Genomic DNA, 27,307 nt, shown 5'->3' with positions numbered 1-27,307 from the left:
GTCTCTATAAAAAAAAAGATTATTAGCTTATGTTTAGTGGAAAACAAATGACAAGTGACATAATACATTGAAGTTACATAATTTAGGCTATATATTTGCACATTAAGGGGTGGTGGTAAAGTATTTGGACAGCTTGAAATAAGAAACAATTCTTACTTAATAATATGCAGAATAATTGCAGTAAACACATTCTACATGCAGAGCTGATATACCTTACCCCCCCCCCCCCTCCCGTGTAATGTACAAAAATACACGCCAAATTGGTTTGTAAAATATTAAATTTTTGCTATATTTAAGTATATTTCATCAGGGTTGACCAAACTTTACTTCTTGAGTGTGTACCATTATGTGCACAAGTACAAAAAAAAATATTATGTTAGAGGAACAGCTCCATCATAATCTTCACTGCCAACAAATTGTGGCATAAAACCCAGCAAAAACCCACAAAGATGTTGTAACTATGCTAGTGTTATCTACATGTTATTGGGACCCTTCAACTCTGTATGTGTTCACTATGGAGTCCTCCATTATCCCACAGGAAAAGTAGCCAACAAAGATGATTTACTTGGGGGCTGCTGCCTGCTTTGTCGAATTGCATCCCTGCATCAACAATTTCCAAATGAACTTGTTTAGCCTATTATAGGACATCACTTGCTCTCTAAAGAGTTCCACAAACAAATATAAAACTGGAACTCATGTTTTGTTTTACCTTCAATCAACATAAGCAATGATCAAACCAAAAATAGTTGTAATGTTTTCAGCTTCAAAATAGCTGGGCAAGTTTATCACAAAATCAATTTAGCAGCACACTCATCACATACATTTGAAGGTGATTTTGAACCATATTCATATGGCCAAATGTACATTTTAGACCCCAGTGGAGATGTTAATTAACACCTTGCACACCTTTTAAATTATTAAATAAAAAAAACAAGTTTTTTCAACTGAAAGTAAGGAGTGACATCAAAACTTAAAACGCACAGAAATTACTTCGTATATGAAAGAGGCTGCTTCCTCATCAACGCCCCGCTCTTTACGCTAAAGTTTGACTCTTTCTCTCAATTCTTCTTTCTAAAACAGTAAAAAGCTTTAGCGTAAAGAGCGGGGCGTTGATGAGGAAGCAGCCTCTTTCATATACGAAGTAATTTCTGTGCGTTTTAAGTTTTGATGTCACTCCTTACTTTCAGTTGAAAAAACTTGTTTTTTTTATTTAATTTCTGAACGTTTTTGAATCAATGCATGTTTTGATTTTGGCTCTCCGCAGAGGAATGATCAAAACGAAATTTGCATATTTTTTTTTTGGCTCAATGGCTTTCTCATAATTTTGATTGAATGATTTTGAGAAAAAAAGAGCAGGGGACGAAGCCTAGTTGCCCCCCGATTTTTCAGTTAATTAAAAAGGCAACTAGAACTTTTAATTTTTTACGAATCTTTTTATTGGTAAAAGATTTACGTAACTTATAAATTAGCTTACGTAAAGAACTTTTGTATTCTCATGTTTTTATTACATATATGAGGGGATTCGCCCCATTGTCAGTACCTCGCTCTTTACACTAAAGCTTAAATTTTATCCCAATTCATTAAGAATGACCCCCTGAATCACAAAAGCCGTAGAATAAGTAGTTGAAATTACCGAAAATACTTTAGCATAAAGAGCGAGATATTAGAAGGAGGTGAGCCCCTCATATGGGTAATAATTTCTGTTTGTTTTAAGTTTTATTGCTGTTCCTTACTTCCAGCTGAAAAAGCTTTTTCACTTTTATTTTTTAATTGTTTTTTTTTTAATAATGCTAGTAAATCCTACTCTCCCTTCATGGAAATTTTCTTCTCCCATTACAAATTCTCGAAGGAAAGTTCCCCCAGCATATCCCCCTCTTCTCAACCCCTCCCCCAAACCAAAAAAATCCTCCTGAAAACGCCTGTATACTTCCCAATAACCATTACTATATGTAAGCACAGGTCAAAGTTTGTAACTTGTTGCCCCTCCCATGGGGACTGTGGGGGAGTAAGTCGTCCCCAAAGACATAGTTATAAGGTTTTTCGACTACGCTGAATAAAATGGCTATCTCAGAATTTTGATCCGTTGACTTTGGGAAAATAATTAGCGTGGGAGGGGGCCTAGGTGCCCTCCAATTTTTTTTGTCACTTAAAAAGGGCACTAGAACTTTTCATTTCCGTTAGAATGAGCCCTCTTGCAACATTCTAGGACAACTGGGTCGATACGATCACCCCTGGGGAAAAAAAAAAACAAAAGCAAAAAAACAAATAAACAAATAAACACGCATCCGTGATCTGCCTTCTGGCAAAAAATGCAAAATTCCACATTTTTGTAGATAGGAGCTCGAAACTTCTACAGTAGGGTTCTCTGATACGCTGAATCTGATGGTGTGATTTTCGTTGAGATTCTATGACTTTTAGGAGGCGTTTCCTCCTATTTTCTAAAATAACACAAATTTTCTCAGGCTCGTAACTTTTGATGGGTAAGTCTAAACTTGATGAAACTTATATATTTAAAACCAGCATTAAAATGCGATTCTTTTGATGTAGCTATTGGTATCAAAATTCCATTTTTTAGAGTTTTGGTTACTATTGAGCCGGGTCGCTCCTTACTACAGTTTGTTACCACAAACTGTTTGATTAGATTAATTGTAGCCCAACACATCTCTATGAAGAAATATTGTGAGACACAAAACAGCTATGCTAAAGGTTACACAAAAATGCAATATATAAATATATAAATATATATATATATATATATATATATATATATATATATATATATATATATATATATATATATATATATATGCTTGTTTGTCTATTTATATGCTGGATTCCAATTTTGCTTAAAAATTTAATTTATAGAGGAGGCCTCAAAACAAAAACTCCAATCAGGCCCCACACCTAATCAATCTGGCTCTGCAAATAACCAACAAAAAGAAAGTTATTTAAAATTGGCCATGTTTCCATTGTCATAATCAATTTCTATTGATAGACTAGACCAGTTTTAATAAATCTCAGTTAAAATTCTGTAGGGTTTTCAAACTGAAACAATGCAAATTTCTAGGTTATTGACAATAAAATGAAGAGAAATTAGAAACTTTGAAAGACCATGATGTTTGAAAGACTTGCAAAAGATGCAAAGCTGGCCTTGGTTCCTGCTCATGAATAATACCCTTAGGGCAAACAATTGCTTTCTACATAATAAGTTCCTTTAATTTTAATAAACAATAGTAATAGAGCTAGTTGAATGAGAATCCAAGGAATCAGGGCAAAAATTCTTTTTTAGCTAATATTCACTAGATTAGAAATAGATCAGGTTAGGAAAATGAGCCTTTCAGTAATGAATCCAGGGCTAAAAATATAGTCTGGGAAGGTATTTCCAAACTTGTATGTTAACCTTCTTCTGATTCCCAAGTCATAGAAGTTTGCCTACTCAACAGGTCCATGCCGGTTGAAATTTAGACAACAGAACATTTTACCTTAATTTTAAGTTATCAGGTTTTAGTTCTGAAAAAATTATTTTTGTTATTTTGAATAGAATTTTAGGTCATATCAATTGTTTTTTTTTCTTCTGAATTTAGAAAATTTATTTGCAAATCTTTGAAACCTTATAAATTGAGATTGAGCAAAGCTGTGAAGCTGAAAACTGTTATATTGTACTTTATAACTTATGAGCAGTAGATAAATTTTGCTAGGTTTCACTTTTATTAAACAAAAAATTATAAATGTCATCAAAGGTCACTGCCCTCTAGAGGGAGAAGGAATGGAGGCAGGTACTTCAAATAACTGGTAAATGTTTACTTGTGTTCCAAGTGCTCTAAAGTGTGTATTACTGCATATAGCAAGATTCTGATGATTGCTTATTGTTTCATTGCTATTACTAGAGAAGCACATCCATTTCTGGTTGACACTCCTCCTCAATGGGGCAAAGTCAAAATGCATAAAATGAGCTTGCTTACAGGTATATGCATAAAATGCATATTAGTCCAGAAGCCCTGCTAGCAGCAGGGTGAGGTCTGTATTCTATATTTATTCAACTTAGGGTATTAAACTCAATAAAGAAAACAAGGTTTATTAAATAAACATAGAATACAGACCCTGCCCTGCTGTCTGCAGGGCTCATGGACTAATATGCTTTGCTTTATAGGTAATGTTACCTGTAAGAAAGCCCACTTTACACATTTTCAGTTTGCCCCATGGAGGCAGAAGGTCAACCAGAAATGGATATGCTTCCAGAATTAGCATTTCTAAGTAGTGTAACTGGAAGTTATGCTGCTTTGCAGCATAGTTTCTAGTTTACAGCACTTGGAACAAAAGTAAACATTTTACCAAATACCTTCCCAGGGCATAGGCTACTTTAGTCTCTGGACCCAACCCTCAAAGTTTCATTTTACTAACCTAACCCCTTTCCAAGATAGAAAAAAGTAGCTATACTAAAATTTTATCAGAATCAGTTTCCTGACCCTTAAAATTTTTGTGTGTGGTATTTACCTAGCTCAACACCTATCTTTGAATAGCCTATAAAAGAAAGTATGTCTCAAAAGTGACCATTTAAAATCATACCCAAGTTACCACCACTTAAAACATGATTTAGACTCTGAATAAAGAGAATTTGACTTTGAGTCTACTAAAATTTAAAAGCCCAGCTATATACAATTGAGAGTTACCCACGTTAGAATTGTTGATATTTTTCAAATTTTACATCAGCAGCACTGCCGTCGGTTTAAAACCCGCCCAGTGAACCATTTACTGGCACCAAAAAATAAACTGCCAAGAACTTGTAATCAAACAGTTTGTGGTATCGAACTGTAGCAAGGAGCGACCTGGATCAATAGTAAACGACACTCTAACAAACGGAATTTTGATGCTAAAAGATACATCAAAAGAATTGGATATTCATGCTGATTTTAAATATATAAGTTTCATCAAAGTTAGTTTTTGTCATCAAAAGTTACGAGCCTGAGAAAATTACCTTATTTTGGAAAATAGGGGAAACCCCCCTTAAAAGTCATAGAATCTTAACGAAAATCACACCATCGTATTCAGCGTATCAGAGAACCCTATTGCAAAAATTCCAAGCTCCAATGTACAAAAATGTGGACTTTTGTATTTTTTGCCAGAAGACAGATCACGGATGCGTGTTTATTTGTTTTTCCCCAGGGGTCATCGTATCGATCAAGTGGTCCTAGAATGTCGCAAGAGGGCTAATTCTAACGGAAATGAAAAGTTCTAGTGCCCTTTTTAGGTGACCAAAAAATTGGAGGGCACCTAGGCCCCTTCCCACGGTCATTTTTTCCCAAAGTCAACGGATCAAAATTTTGAGATAGTCATTTTGTTCCGCTTAGTTGAAAACCATAATAACTATGTCTTCGGGGATGACTTACTCCCCCACAGTCCTTGGGGGAGGGGCTGCAAGTTACAAATTTTGACCAGTGTTTACACACTGTAATGGTTATTTGGAAGTGTACAGACGTTTTCAGGGGGATTTTTTTGGTGTGGGGGATGGGATTGAGGGGAAGGGGCTATGTGGGAGGATCTTTCCTTGAAGAAATATGTCATGGGGGAAGAGAAATTCAATGAAAAGGGCACAGGATTTTCTAGCATCACTATAAAATAAAAACAAAGAAGAAATAAACATGAAAAGGTTTTTTGAATTGAAAGTAAGGAGTAGCATTAAAACTTGAAATGAACAGAGATTATTCGCATATGAGGGGTTCTAAAAATACTTTAGCATAAAGAGCGAGGTATTTAAGAGGAAATAACTACTTCGCCCTTTATGCAAAAGTATTTTTAGTAATTTTAACTATTTATTCTACGGCCTTTCTGATTCAGGGGTCATTCTTAAAGAGTAGGGACAAAACTTAAGATTTAGTATAAAGAGCGAGGTATCAACGAGGGGACAAACCCCCTCATATACATAATAAAAATATAAGAATATAAATGTTTATCACGTAAGTTAATTTTTAAGTTACGTATATTTTTTAATAATAAAAACGTTCGTTAAAAATTAAAAGTTCTAGTTGCCTTTTTAAGTAACTGAAAAATTGGAGGGCAAATAAGCCTCCTTCCCCACCCCTTATTTCTCAAAATCGTCTGATCGAAACTAAGAGAAAGCCATTTAGCCAAAAAAAGAATTAATATGTAAATTTCATTTTATTAATTTATGTGCGGAGAGCCAAAATCAAACATGCATTAATTAAAAAAAAATTCAGAAATTAAATAAAAAAATCTAGTTTTTTTAACTGAAAGCAAGGAGCGACATTAATACTTAAAACGAACAGAAATTCCTCCATATATGAAATGGGCTGTCCCCTCCGCAATCCCTCACTTTTTACGCTAAAGTTTGACTCTTTGCCACAATCCTACTTTTTAAAACAATTAAAAACTTTAGCGTAAAGAGGGAGGCGTTGAGGAGGGGACAACCCATTTCATATACGGAGAGATCTCTGTTCGTTTAAGTTTTAATGTTGCTCCATACTTTCAGTTAAAACAACTAGTTTTTTTTTTAATTTAATCCCACCAAGGAACGCTAAGCAGTATAGTAATATGTAGCACATAAAAAAACGATGATAAAAAAGAATCGATGAAAAAGATAATAAAAACAATAAAAAAAAACTCTTGCGCATATCTCTAGGTTAAACACTAAATACAGATTAAATTGAATGTTTGCTGACTGTTTTATCACCAGTTTTATTTAAAACAAAATGAAACTGCTTAATTGCCTTCCAGTAAATTCATCTTACAAAACAGACATCAAATAGTAAAAAAGACACTTACTGTTCAGCTCCCTATTCAATATTCTTTTAAAGTATATTAGTTACAATTACTGTAATTGCATCTCAACTCTCTCACCTGAATCTAACTAAACTGAATCCGTTGGATTTAGTTTAGTGGACAAGTTTGAGATTTTATCTTCCATTATTTGGTAAAGCGTGTGTTACCATTGCTTAGTTCACCTTAGAATAATTCACAGCTGTTCTATAGTACCAATAACTACTTTCTATATTTTTGTTTACCAAAAAATCGCAAATTTTTTGTTTCAATTATTTTTGGAAAGAGGTAAATAGATGAAGACACAAAATTTTATATGTTGCATTATAGCACTGTCTAAGTAAAGAGCGAGGTTTGCAGAATGTATTATTTCTTCTTTTATTTTCAGATGTAAGGGTTTTACAAAAGGGGTGGTCGTATCTTCTTCGTAGGAGGCTTATTCGATTGAAAATCAGAAATTCTTGGGCCGTTTTAAGAGTCAAGAGTGATTGGAGTGCAACTAGCCTCCCAATAACGTCCAATTTTCAAAATTAACCAAGGTAACGTCCAGTCAACCAAGTCACTTAGTATAAAAGGAGCTGTTGTAGAAACTGCAGAAGGGGCCATTCAATTGGAAATTAGAGGCTCTAGTACGCTTTATAAGAGTCAAAGGCGATTGGAGGGCAATCAGAACCAAACCCACCACCCTTATTGTTTCCCCAAAAACAACCCCCCCAAAAAAACCCTCAGGGCGAGGGCTATAGGGTACACTAGTTGCCCATTATTAAGATGTAAGGATTTTACGGAGGGGTGGTCGTATATTTTTCGTAGGAGGCTTATTCGATTGAAAATCAGAAATTCATAGGCCGTTTTAAGCGTCAAGAGTGATTGGAGTGCAATTAGCCTCCCAATAACGTCCAATTTCCCCCAAGTGTATTCAAAAGAAATTTTGAGATAGACATTTTATTCAAAATAGTCCAAAGATCATATAACAAGGCCTCTGGGGTTGGAAGAAACCCCTAGGACCTAGGGACAAGCGTTGTAAGTTATACCCTGGGGTATATAATGTTTTTATCAAAGGAGTGGTCGTATATACTTTAGAGGAGGCTATTTTGATTGGAAATTGAAAGTTCTAGTTCCGTTCTAAGAGTCACGAGTGGCGGAAAGCAACTAGCCACCCCCTCTCCCCACGAAGCCCTTTTCCCGCGAAATGCATCAAATTTAAATTAACAAGATAGCCATTTTGTTAAAAATGTTCCAAAAAATATAACGATGCTTTCAGGGTTGACAAGCCCCCCAGAGCCCATGGGGCGAGGGATGTAAGTTATGCCCTAGGGGCATATATGTTTTTTTCAGAGTTTTTGATCTAGTAAAGCTTGGATAGGGGTCCTTTCATTGGAAAAGTTGGAAGTTCTAGTATCGTTTTTAAGAGTCAAAAATGATTGGGCGGTAACCAGTCCCTCTCTTTCCCCGTGTTTTTTTTTATCCAAAAAAATTTGAGACAGCTACTATGTTCAACATTGTTGAAAGGTCCAGTAATTATGCCTTTAGGGATGTCAAATCTCCTAAGGCCATCAAGGCAAGGGCTGTAAGCTAGGAAATTCATTCATTGCTTACATAAGTTATCAAATAGTTCGTGGTAAAGTAGGAAATACATGTTGCCTTTTGATAAGTTGAACATCTCCCTCGTGATGCCCCGGAAATTCACATTGATACGCTAAGCCGTTCCAAAAATATTTTTGATATGTCCTTATACTTCTAACTTTTAGATATGTCCTTTTGACTCCCCTTTGACGCCCTTTTCATCTTAATACCTTAACCCTTACAATTGGTTGTAGTTGAAGTAAGAGCTGGAGTAGTGTAGTAGCAGTATTAGTAGCTGTAGTAGCGGTATTAGTAGTAACAGTACTAGTAAAAATAGTAGTGGTAGTAGTGTTAGCAGTGGCAACCACATATTACTTTTTTTTTAATCGATCTTCTCCTTTAAGCATTCTCTGAAAGTTACAACAGAATACCCAAAATCATTCTTAAGATTCTCCTTTTTGGCAATATGCATGCACCATAATGTGTTTTGATCTATTCCAAATTTAACCTTGTTATTCTGTCAAATTTTCAACTTCATTTGCATAGCCTTAATTGTAATAGCATGTTAGTAATAGTGGTAGCGGTAGGAACTGTAATAGCAGTAATAGTAATGCATGAATAGTAATAATCACAGCAGTAGCAATAGTATTAATAGCAGCAGTAGGAGGTACATGTTGTCTCTTGATAAGCTGAACATCACACTCATTATGCCCCACATGTTTCCACTTGATACGGTAAGCCGTTCCAAAATATTGCAGATACGCTCGTATTAGCAATCTCTACGCACATAGTATGTTTTGATTTAGTTCAACTTTACCTTCAATGTTTCCTGAGATGTTTATTTTAATATCCTCAGCCTTGGTGGGACTCGCTGCAGAGGCAGTAGTTTTAGTGGTAGTACTGGTAGTAGCAGTTGTGGTAGCAGTAACAGTACTCGTGGTTTTAGTAGTAGTAGCACGTGCAAATATTGCCTTTTTGGTCAACTGATTATCACACTTATCATTTCCTGAAAGTTCTTAGTAATATATTGAGTTAAAAAAATTAGTTTTTTCAACTTAAAGTAAGGAACAATATTAAAACTGAAATGAAACAGAAATTATTACGTATATGAGGGGGTTCACCCTGTCGTCAATACCTCTCTCTTCACGCTAAAATCACAAAGGCCCTTTAATTTGAATAAATAGCTCTTTTGAAATTTCTAGAAAAGGCTTTAGCGTAAAGAGCGAGGTATCGATGACAGGGCAAACCCCCTAATATACGTACTAATTTCTGTTAGTTTTAAGTTTTAATGTTGCTCCTTACTTTCAGTTGAAAAAACTTGTTTTTAAAAATTTAATTTCTGATCGTTTTTCGATAATTCTGGGAAATTTGTAGCCCCCTTCATGTAAAACTCCCTTCCCCCACGAAAAATTCCTCCATGGAAATATCCTCCATTGTAAACCCTCCCCCGATCGCCCCCTAACAGAAAAAAATCCTCCCTGTAAATGACTGTATGCTTCGCAATAACTTATACTATATTGAAACAATGGGCAAAGTTCACACCCTGCAGTTTTTCCCTTGGGGTCTGCGGAGGATTAAGTCATTTTTAAAGACATGGCTATTAGATCTTTATACTATGATGAACAAAATGGCTATCTCAAAATTTTGATGGGTGACTTTGGGAAAGAAAGAGCGTGGAAGGAGGCTTAGGTGCCCTCCATTTTTTTTTTGTCACTGAAAAAAGAAACTAGAACTTTTAATTTCCGTTTGCATAAGCCCTTTTATGACACTCTAGAACCATTGGGTCGATACGATCACCCCTGGGAAAAAAACGAACTAACATGCATCCGTGATCTATTTTCTGGCAAAAAAAAAAACAAAATTCCACATTTTTTACAATCTGCAGCATAGTTCTCTAATATGTTGAATCTGATGGAGTGATTTTCATTGAGATTCTTTGACTTTTAGGGGTTGTTTTCTCCTTTTTTTTTTTATGAAAATAAGGACATTTTTATAAGGCTCGTAACTTTTGATAGACAAGACTAAACTTGATAAATCTTATATATTTAAAATCAGTATAAAAATCCAATTTTTGATGCATCCATTGCTATCATAATTTTGTTTTTATGGCACTTGATATCTACCAAGTGACATATAGCGATCGCAAATTCTGTCGGTCTGTCTGTCGATCTATCTGTCCCGATTTTGCTACTTTCGGCACTTCCAGGTAAGCTAGGACGACGAAATATGGGAGGCATATCAGGAACCAGACCAGATTAAATTAAAAAATTGTTGTTTCCGCGATTCGACCATCTGGGGGGTATTTTTAACTTACGAACGGGTGATCGATCTTAATGAAATTTGATGTTTGAAAAGCTATCGTGTCTCAGAGCTCTTATTTTAAATCTCGACTGGATCTGGTGACATTGCCGGGAGTTGGGGGGGGGGGGACCTAAAATCTTGGAAAACGCTTAGAGTAGAAGGATCAGGCTGAAACTTGGTGGGAAAATAATCACAAGTCCTAGATACGTGATTGATATAATCGGAACGGATCTGATCTATTGGGGGAGGGGGTTGGTGGGTGGGGGGGTTTTAATTCTGAAAAATTAGAAAAAATGAGGTATTTTTAAATTACGAAGGAGTGATCGGATCTTCATGAAATTTGATGTTTTTGGAAGAATATCGTGTTTCAGAGCTCTTGTTTTAAATCCCGACTGAATCCGGTAACATTGCGGGGAATTTGGGGGGGGGGCCTAAAATCTTGGAAAAGCTTAGAGTGGAGGGTTTGGGATGAAACTTGGTGGAAAAAATAAGCACAAGTCCTAGATACGTGATTGACATAACCGGAACGGATCCGCTCTCTTTGGGGGAGTTGGGGGGAGGGGGAAAGTTAATTCTAAAAAATTAAAAAAATGAGGTATTTTTAACTTACCGAAAACTTTTTAACTTTTCCGAGTGATCGGATCTGAACGAAATTTCATATTTAGAAGGGCCTCGTAACTCAGATCTCTTATTTTAAATCCCGACTGGATCCAGTGTCATTGGGGGGGGGGGAATCTTGGAAAACGCTTAAAGTGGAGAGATCAGGATGAAACTTGGTGGGAAGAATAAGCACAAGTCCAAGATATGTGACAGAAAAAACCGGACCGGTTCCGCTCTTTTTGGTGGAGTTGGGGAGGGGGGCGTAATTCAGAAAAATTAGGAAAAATGAGGTATTTTTAACTTACGAACGGTTGATCAGATCATAGTGAAATTTGATCTTTAGAAGGATCTTGTGCTTTAGAACTGTTATTTTAAATCCCGACCAGATCTGGTGACATTGGAGGGAGCTGAAGGGGGAAACCAGAAATCTTGGAAACTAGAAATCTTAGAAAAGGCTTAGCGTGGAGAGATCAGGACGAAATTTGATGGGAAGAACAAGCACACGTTATAGATGTGTGACTGACAAAATTGGAACATTTCTGTTTTCTTTAAGGGAGCTGGGGGTGTGTTCAAGATTACGACAGCCAAAATTAAAAGAAGCTAAAAATAATAATAAAAGGACTGGGCACTGTCAAACAGAAATAAGCAATTCCTACTGAATCAGTAATCCGAAAGAAAATCAGAAATCCGAAAAAAATGGTTCTGGACAAACAACCTCAGAGGTTTGGTTTCCTTTTCATGGTTAACTAAAAAATATTAATCCCTACTTTTGATCTTGGAAATGGTAAAATGGGTTTCCCATGTTTTCATTTAATTTCAAGTACCAAATACTATCTATTCAATTTTTCCACCGGCTTATTTCATCAGCTATCACAATGAAATTCACGACACATTCTAATTTATAGTTAAAAATGAAATACGTTCAACGATGACCTGATAAATATACAATTATGCAAAGAAAAAATTACCTTAGGTTAGAAAATACAGTCATATGCAAAAATAAGCAATTACTAATGATTTGGATATTCAAACAAGAATAAAAATGCGAATTCTGGAAAAAGAAGCTTTGCACCAACAACTTCAGAAGGATTGATTTAGTTTTCTCAAGAAAGGCCATATTCAGGGGAGGGGTTAGGGGATTTTCCCCCTTCCCTAAAAAAATATTTGTCTGACTAGTAAAAACGTAATGAAAATGTATAAAAACACTTTCTTTGATGCGTTATTTAAAGTTTTTTTTTCTAAAAAGACAATAATCCCCCCCGAACAAAAATCTTGGATACAGCCCTGATCCCGAGCAATTGAAAATTCGTCGTAAAATTGGTTTCCATGTGACACATTTCAAATACAAAATGTTAGTTGATTAATATTTTGTTTCGACCCAGTCGAAAAATTATTCTTGTTTTGTTTCGCCGAAAAATTATTAGTCGAAAAATTATTATTGTTTTGTTTCGCCGAAAAATTATTTATCAACACTAAGCTTTCCACAAATTCGAATTTATGGCGGAAACTGAGGATAATTTTTAATAATGAGCATCGACCATTCGAACAAAGAAATTGAAGTTCTAAGCTAAAGGAAATAATCTCATATACGAAAATCAGCTATTACATAAAGTTTGGCAATTCGAAAAAAAAAATTGAAATCAAATAAGCTGCTGAACAAACTTCTTTATAAATATCTGTTTCCTTTTCCTGAGTACTTGAAAAAACTGTCAAATACACCCTACCCATTGTTCTATACCCATTGTTCTTGGAAATGGCAAAATGAGTTTCCACGTGTTTTTGCATAATCTTAGTTTACAAGGGTCAGGTAATCGCTATTTGGTTTCCGCCCACCAGCACAATTAGTTGTCAACACTAATGCTTTTCACATATGCTATTTTCTTATTGAAAATTATGATAGTCTACAACACGGAAACACTAATTGTACAATTATATGTAAAGTTTTTTTTTAGAAAAAAAAATATGATATTCAATTAGAATAAGTTTATGCTGAATTCATATAAACAATCAAACTTATTCTGTCACACTGTTTTTATACAGCAGTTTTTTTTGTCGTAGTTCAGGTTTCTTTTTTCAAACAAAAACTATGTCAATTCATTGTTAGGCCAAGTCTGAAAATACAATTTGGCCAAATTCAAAAATATAGCTTTCAGTAATCAAAATAATAACAATTTTTTTGTCTTAACTGTCAAATAATCAATGCGCATTCAAAATTTACAAAAATTATTATTTGAACTTAAGATAAGGGAGAATCTAGCTATACAATTGGTCTTAGTTTTGAAAACTGTATTTGAAAGTTTTCTTTCTAATTATTTCTTTCTCTTATTAAATCCGAAACAAAAATAAGCTAAGTTATGAACTTTGGCCCCAACTGCATGGGAGTATATAATCAGTTGCTTTTCTAAAAATTTAAAATCCACAGCCATTTTTGTTCCTTTTAAGTCTAACACAAATTTACAACTTTATTTCTTATTATTTTATGACGTCATTCCTTACTTTATTCCAATTTTTTTTTGAAAAACCTTCTTTAAGTAAATTTCACAAAAAAATAACTTTAAAATGTTCTTATAGTAGACTACGCCTTATGAAATTCTTATTTTATCTTTCGTATGAACCACAAACTTTATTGATCAAAAACCAATTTCTATTGTTAGCGAGAAATACTGAAATCAAGCAAAAATCAAGCAAGTTCAAATAATTTTCTGAGGAAGTTGTGTTTAAAACAAAAAATTCACAAATAGTATAGACTTATTCATGCAAAAAATTTCTAGTAATATGGTCAGTTTGACTGGAAAATTAAATTTTAGCCGACACTTTCTCTTCCTCATCTAAACACCGCCTAAAATTATTCTTTTTATTCATTTATAGCCACAAAATATTATACTTCTCCAGCCATCATTCAAACTAACCGTTTTTATGTCAACAAATAAGTTTTAAAAAATTACTTTTGATGGGAAACTCGAATTTCGGAGCAGTTGTGTCTTCAAGCTCGAAAGTAACATTGCCAGAGGATTCTGAAGAGAGTGAGAGGCATAGTCGCTCTTCAGTGCCTCTTTGGAAAACTTTTGGGCCTGTAAGTATGTACGACCTAGAAAAGAGGCTTGATTAGAATTAACCACCCATTAAAATAATAGAGGTGATACGTATCCTGATTCATAATACAAATAATATTGCTACTTATCAACTTTTCACAGCATCAAGTCACCTGAGGCCAGCACAGCTATAGATGATCCTGCTGTCCCTAATTAATTTAAACTCAATTCTCTACACTATACCATAAAATTTTCAACCTCCAAAAAATCATTTCAAATGACATCCTTTCAGTAAGATAGATATGGTATAAGGGGGTAGTTCATTTGTCCAAGGGGTTATAATCTGTTGCACCGCAATTTATATGATATATTTACCATATAATTCATGAAAAATACGCTCATTTACTTTATCAGGGGGAGGGGGATTTCCCTAGGCACTGAACAACTAACCTATGCCTTTCCCCCATCTCTATTTAGAAATATCCTACTTTTCACCTGGGCTTAGATAAATTGCCCATGAGCACAATTTTCGGAAACTTATCATCCTTCTTTTGTAAAATCTAACCTAGTCACCTTACGCTTTCTTTTAGTCAGAGATATACGCAGGGGAAGGGGCTTTTGGACCATTCCACTCAAAATCTAATATTTTTTCGAGTTTTTGGGAATTTTCTATTATTATTACCAGCTTTCTGTTTTTATTATTGCAACCTTCAAAAGGTCTTGCATACATACTTGCTTTCAATATAGTCTATGAATTTATTATCAAACCCCATTCTGTGCTGTTTGACATTCTTGAGTTTTTTGGCACTTTCTATTATCATTACCAGCTTTCTGTTTGTATTATTGCCATCTCCAAAAGGTCTTGCATACATGCTCGCTTTCAATATAGGCCATGAATTTATTATCAAATCCCATTTTGTGCTTTTTGTTATTCTCGAGTTTTTGGGCACTTTCTATTATCTTTACCAGCTTTCTATTTTGATTATTGCCACCTCCATTGGTCTTACATACATGCTTGCTTTCAATATAGTCTATGAAGTTGTTATCAAATCCCATTTTGTGCTGTTTGATATTCTCGAGTTTTTGGCACTTTCTATTATCATCACCAGCTTTCTGTTTTGATTATTGCCCCCTCCATTGGTCTTGCATACATGCTTGCCTTAAAAATAGTCTATGAATTCATTGTCAAATCCCATTTTGTGCTTTTTGATATTCTCGAGTTTTTTGGCGCTTTCTATTGTCATTACGAGCTTTCTGTTTTTATTATTGCCTCCTCCATTGGTCTTGCATACATTCTTGCTTTAAATATAGTCCTCGAATTTGTTATTACATCCCATTTTGTACTGTATAATATTCTCGAGTTTTTGGGCACTTTCTATTATCAGTACCAGCTTTCTGTTTTTATTATTGCCACCTCCAAAAGGTCTTGCATACATGCTTGCTTTAAATATAGTCCTCGAATTTGTTATTACATCCCATTTTGTACTGTATAATATTCTCGAGTTTTTGGGCACTTTCTATTATCAGTACCAGCTTTCTGTTTTTATTATTGCCACCTCCAAAAGGTCTTGCATACATGCTTGCTTTCAATATAGTCCTCAAATTTGTTATCATATCCCATTTTGTGCTGTTTGATATACAGTTATTGAACAAGTAACTGAGACTAACTTTTGACGATTCTTTTTAAAGCATCAAGCATTATGTTCTAGAACCTTTTGAATTGCCTAGGGTTCAGAGTTATGCTTAAAGTCTGGTAATCTATTAGAACCAGTTTTACCACGGAAATTACATTAAAAGAACCCAAATAGTGTAGAAAAAAGAGAAAAAAAATCTTAGACTGACCATCCTTCATACAACAGTATTAGGAGTTCAGAAATACAACTTCTTAAAATAAAAAAAAAAAATTGTTTCGACATTCTGCATGAGTCAAGATCTCATTAAAGATTCAAATATTTTATTTAAACCATGAAGATAAAAAACCATGTGAAAAACAAATACAAAAAATGGCAAAGCTAAAGTAGAAAGTGATTCAAACCAGCTATAGCTAAAAACCCAATTTTACTGAAAAGCGACGGTTTTATCGGTTCCAATTGGCAGACGAAGTGAGGTGAAAAATGAAAATACTGAAAATACAATATTGCCAATACAAAAGACGCAGATAAAGACATACAGAGAGAGAGAGAGAGAGAGAGAGAGAGAGAGAGAGAGAGAGAGAGAGAGAGAGAGAGGGAGAGAGAGAGAGGGAGGGAGAGAGAGAGGGAGAGAGAGGAGGAAAAAGTGAGCGCGACGGACACAGATACGGACAGGCAGACATAGAGGAAGAGGGAGAGAAAGTGAGAGAGATAGTGAGAAAGAGAGAGAGAGAGAGAGAGAGAGAGAGAGAGAGAGAGAGAGAGAGAGAGAGAGAGAGAGAGAGAGAGAGAGAGAGAGAGAGAGAGAGAGAGAGAGAGAGAGTGAAAAAGGGAAATAATGTCAGTACAGTATACAAAGCAAGGCATGCTAGTCGAGATGAGGTAAATATAATTGTACCAACCAAAGAAACTTCTCAAACAGTTCGTGGTAAACGAACTGTAGTAAGGAGATACCCGGCTCAATAGTAACCAAAACTCTAAAAATGGAATTTTGATACCAATAGCTACATCAAAAGAATCACATTGTAATGCTGATTTCAAATATATAACTTTCATCAAGATTAGTCTGGCCTATCAAAAGTTACGAGCCTGAGAGAATTTGCCTCATTTTAGAAATTAGGGGAAAACATTCCTTAAAAGTCATACAATCTAAACGAAAATCACACCATCAGATTCAGCGTATCAGAGAACCCTATTGTAGAAGTTTCAATCCCCTATCTACAAAAATGTGGAATTTCGCATTTTTTGCCAGAAGACAAATCACGGATGCGTGTTTATTTGTTTTTTTGTTTGTTTGTTTTCCCCAGGGGTGATCGTATCGACCCAGTCGTCCTAGAATATCGCGGGAGGGCTCATTCTAACGGAAATTAAAAGCTCTAGTTCCCTTTTCAAGTGAACAAAAAATTTGGAGGGCAATAGACCCCCTCCCACACTTATTTTTGCCCAAAAGTCATCGGATCAAAATTCTGAGAAAGCCATTTTAATCACCATAGTCAAAAAACCTAATAAGTATGTCTTTGGGGACGACTTACTACCCCGCAGTCTCCCTGGGAGGGTTGCAAGTTACAAACTTTGACCTGTGTTTAGACATAGTAATGGATATTGGGAAGTGTACGGATGTTTTCAGGGGGATTTTTTTTTTGGTTTTTTGAGGGAAAGTTGAGGTGGAGGGGGGGTTACGTGGGAGGATCTTTCCATGGAAAAACTTCTCATGGGGGAAGAGACTTGGATCTAAAAAGGGCTCTATAGCTTCCAATTACAAATCAAAAAATATAAAAATATAAATATTAATAGCTATGATAGAGCAGCGCTGCATATGATATTGCTTATATGACCTTTTAATACGTGCATCCGTATGTTTTTTTTTACTTAGAAAAAGCCCCAACTGAAGTTTATACGACCCCAATTATATAAAAACCTTAAATACCCCCAGGATATAACTTACAGCTCTTGTCCAAAGAGCTGTGGGGATGTCATCCTCAAAGATATGATTTCCGGACTTTTCAACTACGCTGAACGAAATAGCTATCTCAAAATTTTGATCGGAAGTGCTTGGGGAAATGATGGGTGGGGGGAGCTATTAACCCTCCAATCACTTTCGACTATAACAATTAACTACCCATCTCAATGTACAATCAATTGTGCCCTTTTTGAAGTTCCTACGACAACTCCTTCTATACGAACTGCCCTGGTCTAAAACCAGAAAATAATAATAAAAAAAATACAATAAAACAAAGTAAATAATACATTGTGCAAACATTGTTCTTTACTAAGGTAGCGCTAGTTCGCAGCCTAAGATAGCCTTTTTCATGGACATTTTTTTTACATCTTTTTGATTTTTTTTTTCTATTAGACTCCATCATTTTCTATTTTTTTACGTATTTTGCGGGGGGCGGTAGGAGTTATTTCTGGGAGGGGGTATTTTCAGGGAGGGGTATTTTCCGCGGGGAGGATTTTACAGGGGGATAAACACCGACCACCCTTTAAGGCACACAGTCAAAATCTTGGGATAGCCATTTTGTTCAAAACTATCGACAGGACGAACAAATTTTCGCTTCGGAATGGCATAAGCCCTTTTCCAGCCATTTAGCCAAGGGTATAGAAGGGGTGGACAAAGAAACTTGAGAAGAGCCCATTCGATTCAATATAGAACGTTGACTTATTTTCCTATTCTTCCAAACTTTTTTTAACTGTGAAAAAAACCTGAACCTTGGCTTAAAGGAGGTCAGTTACCATTACACAGTTGGGTGACAAGTAAAAGGGTAATCCACAAGAGGCATAGCCCTGGGCTTTTCTACTTGATGAGATCACTTGCATTCTTTGTACTATTGATTCCTAACCAACAGCCAGAAAGGCAAATGAGACTAGTATACGAGATCAATACCTCTCACCAAATCCTCTTAACATTAACAGTATATATATATATATATATATATATATATATATATATATATATATATATATATATATATATATATATATATATTTATATATATATATATATATATATATATATATATATATATATATATATATACATATATATATATATATATATATATATATATATATATATATATATATATATATATATATATATATATATATATATATATCTTGTCAATTTTCGAATAATTATAGTTTATTCTAAGAAGGAATGTGACATTCTTTTCGCCCCTCCATGAAGTGCGTCGCAGTCACAAGTAATCATAGCAACAGGTCTGACATAGCTAACCACACTATTCCTTTCTATATTATTTAATACCTAGTTCTCGATTTTCTAGACTCTATTTTCTTTATAAAAATTAGTTTTTACTCCTCTAAAAAAAATTAAGAAAGTGCTTCTTTCACTCCTTAATTATGAACTACGATTCATTTTTTTGTAGTATTAACATTAGCCAATCCTCGGATCCTTTGAAACCTTTCAGTTGTGTTTCTAAATCTAAATAAATATTCCTTCACTTGCGAAGTGTGACAAACTTTTCATTCTCTTTTACATCATTTCCAGTAACTTTATCACGGTTTAGTCCATTCCAAATCTTCTGTCCATCCCTCTTCAATTGTTTCTTTATTTTTCTCATCTTACCTATACCTTTATTTATAGGTTAGTTTGTTTTTCTCTAAAAAGTTTTTTTTTTCAAAGTGCGTCTTTAGAATTTTGGTTGCTATGGATCGTACTTCCCTCTTTACCAGGTTGCAGCTATCACTCCAACCTTTGGTGTAATTTCATCAAAATACTGGAAGGAGGGGGGGGAGTTGGAGCAAATTTTACCAAATGAAAAAATAGGGGCAAAAATAATAAATAGAGGCAAACATAAGCTAAAAAAAACACCCGTTTCCGTGGATGCTTAAAATATGGCGTCTTATCTTAATTTTGAAAAGATTTCTAAGAGTTTAAAAGATTTTTCAATGAAGGGGGCGCAGGATTTTTTTGCATTATTGAAAAAAACAAGGAAAAAATAAATATGAGAAGTTTTTTCTACTGAAAGTGAGGAGCAGCATTAAAACTTAAAACGAGGAGAAATTATTGCGCATATGAGGGGTTTACCTTCTCGTAATACCTCGCTCTTTACGCGAAAGTATTTTTAAGTAATTTCAACTATTTATTCTACGACCTTTGTGATTCAAGGGTCATTCTTAAGAAGTTGGGACAAAATTTCAGCTTTAGTGTAAAGAGCGAGGTATCGACGAGGGGTGAACTCCCTCATATACGCAATAAAAATATACGAATATAGAAGTTCGTAACGTAAGTTAATTCGTAAATTACGTATATTTTTTACTAATGAAAATGTTCGTAAAATAATTAAAAGTTCTAGTTGCCTTTTTAAGTAATCAAAAAATTAGAGGGCAGCTAGGCTACCTCCCTTTCTTCTTTTATCTCAAAATCTTCCGATTAAAACTATGAGAAAGCCATTTAGATAAAAATAAAATTAATATGCATATTTCGTTTTAATTATTTATGTGCGGAGAGCCAAGATCAAAACATGCATGAATTAAAAAACGTCCAGAAATTAAATAAAAAAAACAAGTTTTTTTAAATGAAAGTAAGGAGCGACATTAAAACTTAAAACGAACAGAAATTACTCCGTATATCAAAGGGGCTTTTCTTCCCCAACGCCCCGCTCTTTACGCTAAAGTTTTTTCCTTTTTCAAAAAGTAGAGCTAAGAGAAAGAGTCAAACTTTAGCGTACAGAGCGGGGCGTTGAAGAAGAAAAGCCCCTTTCATATATGGAGTAATTTCTGATCGTTTTAAGTTTTAATGCCGCTCCTTACTTTCATTTAAAAAGACTTGTTTTTTTATTTCACGAATAAAAAATGAGCTAATTTAATTAGTACTATAGCTGCCGCAGCTACTGGACCCTTCTTCGATAGGGGGCTTATGTGTAAAACGGCTTTGTCGTGTATCTGATTGGTTTTTTGCGTTGCATCTTTGGCCAAAGCAAATTACCCAATCGTTAATTTTACAGGAAATTATAAAATAATAAAATATAAGAAAAATATAAAACCTTTCTTACTTTATTTTTAGTGTAAAAAGAGAAATTAATTTTACTGTAACATCAAAATTTGTTATTTTTTTTGTTCCTGTCATATTATAATTCAATATATTTATGTATATATACTTGTAAAATATGGTTAAGACTATGCATTAGTTACATTTTTTGAAAACAATATCGTCTTTGCCGTTAGATACAAAAAAAAGGAAAAAGTAGAAGAAACACGAAATAGAGGGGGGAGGGAGAGCGAAACGACAAGCAAAGCCTAATAGAAATCGATGGAGTATAGAAGTCAGCCACTGCTGCATATTTCCTAAACGCCGTGCAAAAAAGACGTGATTAAACAAAAAAAAAAAACATAGGTTGGGAAGGGCGGCAAAAACGTATTTTCAAAAATCTAGCGGGGTAATCTTTAAAAAAATTGCTCTATAAAAAAGAACGCTTTTTCAGTGAAAATACCAAAAGTATTTCATAAAATTCTTAGGGAGGGGAGAAATACCCTCTATCCAATTGATGCCACTGTGGTGCACCTAAAAACAAGGCCGAAGAAAAGAAATACTACCCCCTACTGCCAAGTTCGCAATTTGGAATAATTAAAAGGAAAACATTAAAAGAGAAATTATAATTGTTTAATTTTGGCAGAATATTAACTGCTAACGGACATGCCATTGTTGATACGTAATCTTTTAAGAAAAAGAACTGCCTTTACTAAGAATTAGAAACAAGTTTTCCGACTATTATTATCTCAAGACCTGTAAGTTGCACCACAGCGGTCAGGCGTCATTAAAAATCTGGCTGGAATCCACAGTGAATTATTCGAAGATCTACGCAACTAACATAAAAAGCAAATATTCAACAAACTAAAGGGACAGTGAACTTTCTAAAATGTATACATCAGTTGACAAGCAACACGTGTTGCGGAGCAGCGGAAGTTTGGTATGTATGGCGTGAAGCTTTCCATAGCTGGCACAGAGAAGTGAATTTGGCCAAATGAAAAATTTTATTTTAATGTCTTTTTAGGTTACAAGTGCTCAGAGGCAAAACAGAATGCAAGGGTGGGTGCTAATCCTCTCAGAAGTCAAAATTTTCAGTTAAATAATCCTGCGTCTAAGCCTCTACGACCACCTTTTTCGTTTAAGGTTTCGTAAAAAAAGTTCGAGGAGACAGTTCACTCTTTCACTCAGACAGGAGACAGTCAAACCTAGTAAACTATGGCTAGAGCCACATGAGGTCAAATTTGCAACAAGCAGCTTGAAATCTGCAATTTGGGTGTAAAGAGATGCACAATGGCGGAAATGTCCCGCTGGAGGAGCAATTGGAGCTACAAGGCGACCGGTTTTCAGATATTTTATAAAAACTCCGCAAATTCAAGACGCTTACAGATTTAACTAAGAATTCACCTCGTGAGAGATTCAAATAATTCTGAAGGATACGTTAAAATGCGGATAATGCCATTCCAGAGCCCTCATAAAATCAAAAGGAGCCATTTCAACATCTAGGGCTAGGTTTTGAACCCCCAACCCGAAACTCCCTCCCAGGTTATATCATTGTAGGGATAAAGACCGTATCTAAATAAGAGTTTAATTTTGCCATAATTTAATTGTACTTCCAAGTGGTAGAACCTGTGTATCAAGTTATGTATAGTAAAGTTTTGAAGAGCTCAAAATCCAACCAGATCAGTTTTTTTAATTCAATTATGAAACAAATATGGTTCGGTACCCCGAGTGTAGTTAATAGAGAGGTCCCCTTAGTAACCAAAGCTTTTAATTGTGTTTGCAGATGACACTTCTAACTTGTCTAGAGCCTGTATATCTGGTTATGCAAAGTAAGGTTTTGAAGAGCTCAAAATCCAACCAGACTTGATTTTCTTTTTATTCAGTTGTGACCCAAAATATGGTCTGGTGCTCTGAGTACAGTTAATAGAGAAGTTCTCTTAGTAGCCAAAGCTTTTAGATGTGTTTTCAGATGACGTTTCTAACTTGTCTAGAGCTTGTATATCTGGTTATGTAAAGTAAGGTTTTGAAGAGCTCAAAATCCAACCAGGCTAGTTTTTTTTTTATCCAATTATGACCCCAAATACAGTTTTGTGCTCTGAGTGTACTTAATAGAGGGGTTCTCTTTGTAACCAAAGCTTTTAGTTGTGTTTTCAGATGACGTTTCTAAAGTGTCTAAAACCTTACTTTCTTCAGGATCAAATATTAAAATATTTGAAAAGAATATGGTGTAATTGATTTATAGTTCAGCACACTAAAATGAGAAATTCTTTCTTGTAACTGGAATAAGTAAATCCAGCTCGAGATTGAACCTGAGTTACAAGTGATCATACTCTTTGAATCTGGTGCTTGTAGCCGTGATTAAGTGAACTGATGGAATGTCGCTCTTTTTCACAAGTGTAATATATGAAGGATATTGCTTTTAGAACAAAATCGGTACTATCATGAGCAGAAAAAAATAACCTGTAAGACGATTGCAACCATTTTCCGATGTATTTTCATGTTTTCGAACAGTCCCATAGAATATTTTCAGCTACCTAAAATTTTTACGTTTTTTGCCAGAAAGAATCGTTTCAGATCGCCGATAACACCCCTAGAGACCAGATTGACAATCTGGTAAAACTAACGTACTATTTTCACCAATGAATAAGTGCTATTTGAAGGGTTTTTGACAATCGGTGGTCTTTAGAGAATTGAGACACAGAGGGCTATCCTAACTTTGATTTTGAACCTTGATGTTTTCAAGTTAACTTAATCACGGCCTTATCTGGGTTTGACAATCGTGTACCCTGCATCCTATACAAGCACTTGCTGTAAAACCTATAGAAAAGAGAATCCAATCAGCTGGCGGCACTTATATTTCCTTAAAAGGAATTTAAGAGGGCACGGTGTCATACAGAATCACACTATCTTGGCCATATTAAAATTTAGTTTGTGCAACGAAACTATTTAGAATGGATTTAGAATGGAATTTGATGGAATGGAATGGAAATTGATTTAGAATGGAATTTAGAATGAATTGGGCGGTCTTGCCATAATTTGTAAAGCGTGGATAAAATATCCAAATAAATGAATGAATCTTAGAAAAACCGCTAAATTTCTCATGTTTTGTGGCAGAGATAGATACTTGTGTTTTTAATCAATTTTACATCTTCAGGAGACGTTAATTTCGTTTTTCAAATAAATAAAGCGAATTTTACTTGTTATAGGGCAGGAACGGACAATCCCTAAAACTTTTCTTGAACATCTATTAGGAAAATGCTAAAAATCACCTCAAAGGAATTTTAATTTGAGTAATTTGACCAATTCGGAAGTTCCCTGTGGTGACACCAGCTTTGATTCACAAGCTCGCCAACAAAATGGATGTAAAATTTTGCTGACATTTCAGTCAAATATCAGTTCAAATTATTTATGGACATCAGGCCATGGCTAATTCTAGAAAAAGCCAAGAAATTAATTCCAATAGAGTGAGAGGCAATTCTGGCATTAATTGCCCCTTATTAGGAATGTATAAAAATTATGTTAGTTAATTTGTTAATAAATATGTCTATCTATTATCCGCCCATGCGTCATTCCTATAAAAAAAACTACAATACTATTTAATTTTACAAAACTATATAGTTAAATTTAGCAGCGCATTTGATCCATAAAAATTAAAACATTTACACCTTCTAAAGAAAGCCTTATCCTCTCTTGAAATGTGTTGCGGCACTTATTTTTAGCTCCTTTTTTTAGCTTTCAGGTTTCTCCTTTCTAAATTTAGTGCTCGCTACTGCCAAAAGCTGTTTAACGAATATATAGATCCTTTTCAAAGATTAAATATAAAAAAAACAAGTTTTTTTAACTGAAAGTAAGGAGTGACACTAAAACTTAAAACGAACAGAAATTACTTCGTATATGAAAGGGGCTGCTTCCTCATCAACGCCCCACTCTTTACGCTAAAGTTTGACTCTTTCTCTCAACTCTTCTTTTTAAAACAGTACAAATTTAGCGTAAAGAGCGGGGCAAAATTTTGGTTACTATTGAGCCGGGTCGCTCCTTACTACAGTTTGTTACCACGAACTGTTTGAAAGTAGAATTCCTCATTTGTTCTCATTTTTAATGTAAATATACATGCGGAAAAACCCCTTCCGGAAAATACCCCTGCGGAAGGTACCCCATGAAAATTAAGCCTGCCCCCCCCCAAAAAAAAATATACCCCAATGGAAAATACCCTCCCCCCAGAGAATACCCCCCCCCTTGAAAACTGGGTTTCCCAAAATTGAGAATTTTATTTGAGGTGTTTTTTTCAGTTTCTTTGAGAAGTTCTAAGGAAAGCAATAAGGAGAAATTTACACACCAAAAGTAAGTTAAAAAATTGGAAAAAAAAACTCATGTTTATTTCTGTTCGATTTGAGTTACACACTAACACGCTTTTGATTTAGTTCAATTTTAAGAGCAGAAGTAGGAGTAGAAGTAGCTCTGAATGTTTGCACTTAATACCCTCAGTCTTTCTTGGGAAATGCTGAGATGTCTTAGTTGCAACCAGCATACACACAGTGCGTTATGATTTAACCTTAAAGCAACATTTGGTCTTTAAGCATACAGAGCAAATTACATAACTGTGAGGGGTTGGCCTACACAATAGCCCTAGAGATATAGTTACAAGACGGTTCAGCTATGTTTAACAAAACGGATGTCTTAAAATTTGACTGAAAGTGTAGTCGAAAATAATGAGCTAAAGAGGAGGGCTGATTGCCCTCCAAACACTTTTGACACTTAAAAAGGGTACTGGAACTTGGAATTTCCAGTCAAATTAGCTCTGCTAAAATATAAATAAATAAATAAAATATAACTAAATATAAATAAATGTAAAATATACATAAATAAATAAAATTTAAATATATATAATATAATAAACATAAAATATAAACAAATAAATAAAATATGAATAAATAGATAAATAAAAAATATGTAATATAAATAAATATAAAATATAAATAAAATATCAAAATATAAATATTAATAGCTATGATAGAGCAGCGCTGCATATGATATTGCTTATATGACCTTTTAATACGTGCATCCGTACGTTTTTTTTACTTAATTGTAAGCCCCCCTAAACGTTTCAAAAGATGATCTTAGTGTCATTAGCTACAGTAACCGTAGAAGCAGTATTTAAAATGTACACATAGTATCTTCTGGCTTTTTCAAGATCCGCCACAACTTACCGCGAAAGGCCTAACTGAATAATGTAAGTCGTTATTGAGATATTTTCGTTTGGTGAAAAGAGGGGTAGCTGGGGGGGGGTCTTGTAGACCTCCATAGTTTTTGACTCTTAAAAGGGAACTAGAACTTTCGATTCCAACCAAATGAGCTACCCCTAAAGTTTAATCAACCATCTGTTCCATTCAAACCTTAAATGCCCCAGGGGCATAAATTACAACACTCATCCCCAGGCTCTAATGGTTTTTATCAACCCCAAAAGCCTTGTTATATGCTCTTTGGACTATTTTGAATAAAATGCGAGTCTCAAATTTATATTTCACGTATTTCGGAAAATACGACGAGCGGGGGATGGTAGCTACACTCTGATCACTTTTATTCTCAAAAAGAGCACCAGAACTTCTGATTACCAATCCAATGAGTCCCGTTTAAAGTATGTATTGGTTGGAGGTGTTTGGAGAAATGATGGGTGTGGAAAGCGGGACTGGTTGCTCTCAAATTAGTTTTGAATCTTAAAAAGGGCTCTATAGCTTCCAATTACAAATCAAAAAATATAAAAATATAAATATTAATAGCTATGATAGAGCAGCACTGCATATGATATTGCTTATATGACCTTTTAATACGTGCATCCGTACGTTTTTTTTTACTTAGAAAAAGCCCCAACTGAAGTTTATACGACCCCAATTCTATAAAAACCTTAAATACCCCCAGGATATAACTTACAGCTCTTGTCCAAAGAGCTGTGGGGATGTCATCCTCAAAGATATGATTTCCGGACTTTTCAACTACGCTGAACGAAATAGCTATCTCAAAATTTTGATCGGAAGGGCTTGGGGAAATGATGGGTGGGGGGAGCTATTAACCCTCCAATCACTTTCGACTATAACAGGGAACTACCCATCTCAATGTACAATCAATTGTGCCCTTTTTGAAGTTCCTACGACAACTCCTTCTATACGAACTGCCCTGGTCTAAAACCAGAAAATAATAATAAAAAAATACAATAAAACAAAGTAAATAATACAATGTGTAAACATTGTTCTTTACTAAGGTAGCGCTAGTGCGCAGCCTAAGATAGCCTTTTTCATGGACATTTTTTTTTTTACATCTTTTTGATTTTTTTTTCTATTAGACTCCATCATTTTCTATTTTTCATGTATTCTGCGGGGGGCGGTAGGAGTTATTTCTGGGAGGGGGTATTTTCAGGGAGG

General features: G+C 34.8%; 1 protein-coding gene and 1 long non-coding RNA gene across 8 annotated transcripts in view; one reads left to right on the top strand and one right to left on the bottom strand.

Moving 5' to 3' along the window:
* Positions 1-27,307, bottom strand: part of LOC136027927 (alpha-2-macroglobulin-like protein 1) — a 177,933-nt gene that overhangs the window by 139,567 nt on the left and 11,059 nt on the right. For all 4 annotated transcript variants that reach the window (XM_065705378.1, XM_065705379.1, XM_065705380.1 and 1 more), the window contains exon 2: positions 14,184-14,326. In XM_065705378.1, coding sequence (XP_065561450.1) covers positions 14,184-14,326 — 143 coding nt within the window. The remainder of the gene's footprint in view (positions 1-14,183; positions 14,327-27,307) is intronic.
* The window catches only part of LOC136027937 (uncharacterized), a 41,954-nt gene continuing 36,348 nt past the window's right edge, over positions 21,702-27,307 (top strand). Inside the window, exon 1 of one of the 4 annotated variants that reach the window (XR_010617701.1) lies at positions 21,702-21,831. This is a non-coding gene — a long non-coding RNA (uncharacterized LOC136027937). Of the gene's footprint in view, positions 21,832-22,658; positions 24,410-27,307 lie in introns of those variants that run through there. The other 3 variants (XR_010617704.1, XR_010617703.1, XR_010617702.1) reach the window with 3 other exon arrangements.

The sequence above is a fragment of the Artemia franciscana genome, chromosome 6, assembly GCF_032884065.1.
Source record: "Artemia franciscana chromosome 6, ASM3288406v1, whole genome shotgun sequence".
NCBI classification, from domain to species: domain Eukaryota; kingdom Metazoa; phylum Arthropoda; class Branchiopoda; order Anostraca; family Artemiidae; genus Artemia; species Artemia franciscana.
This window is presented reverse-complemented; position numbering and strand designations above follow the sequence as displayed.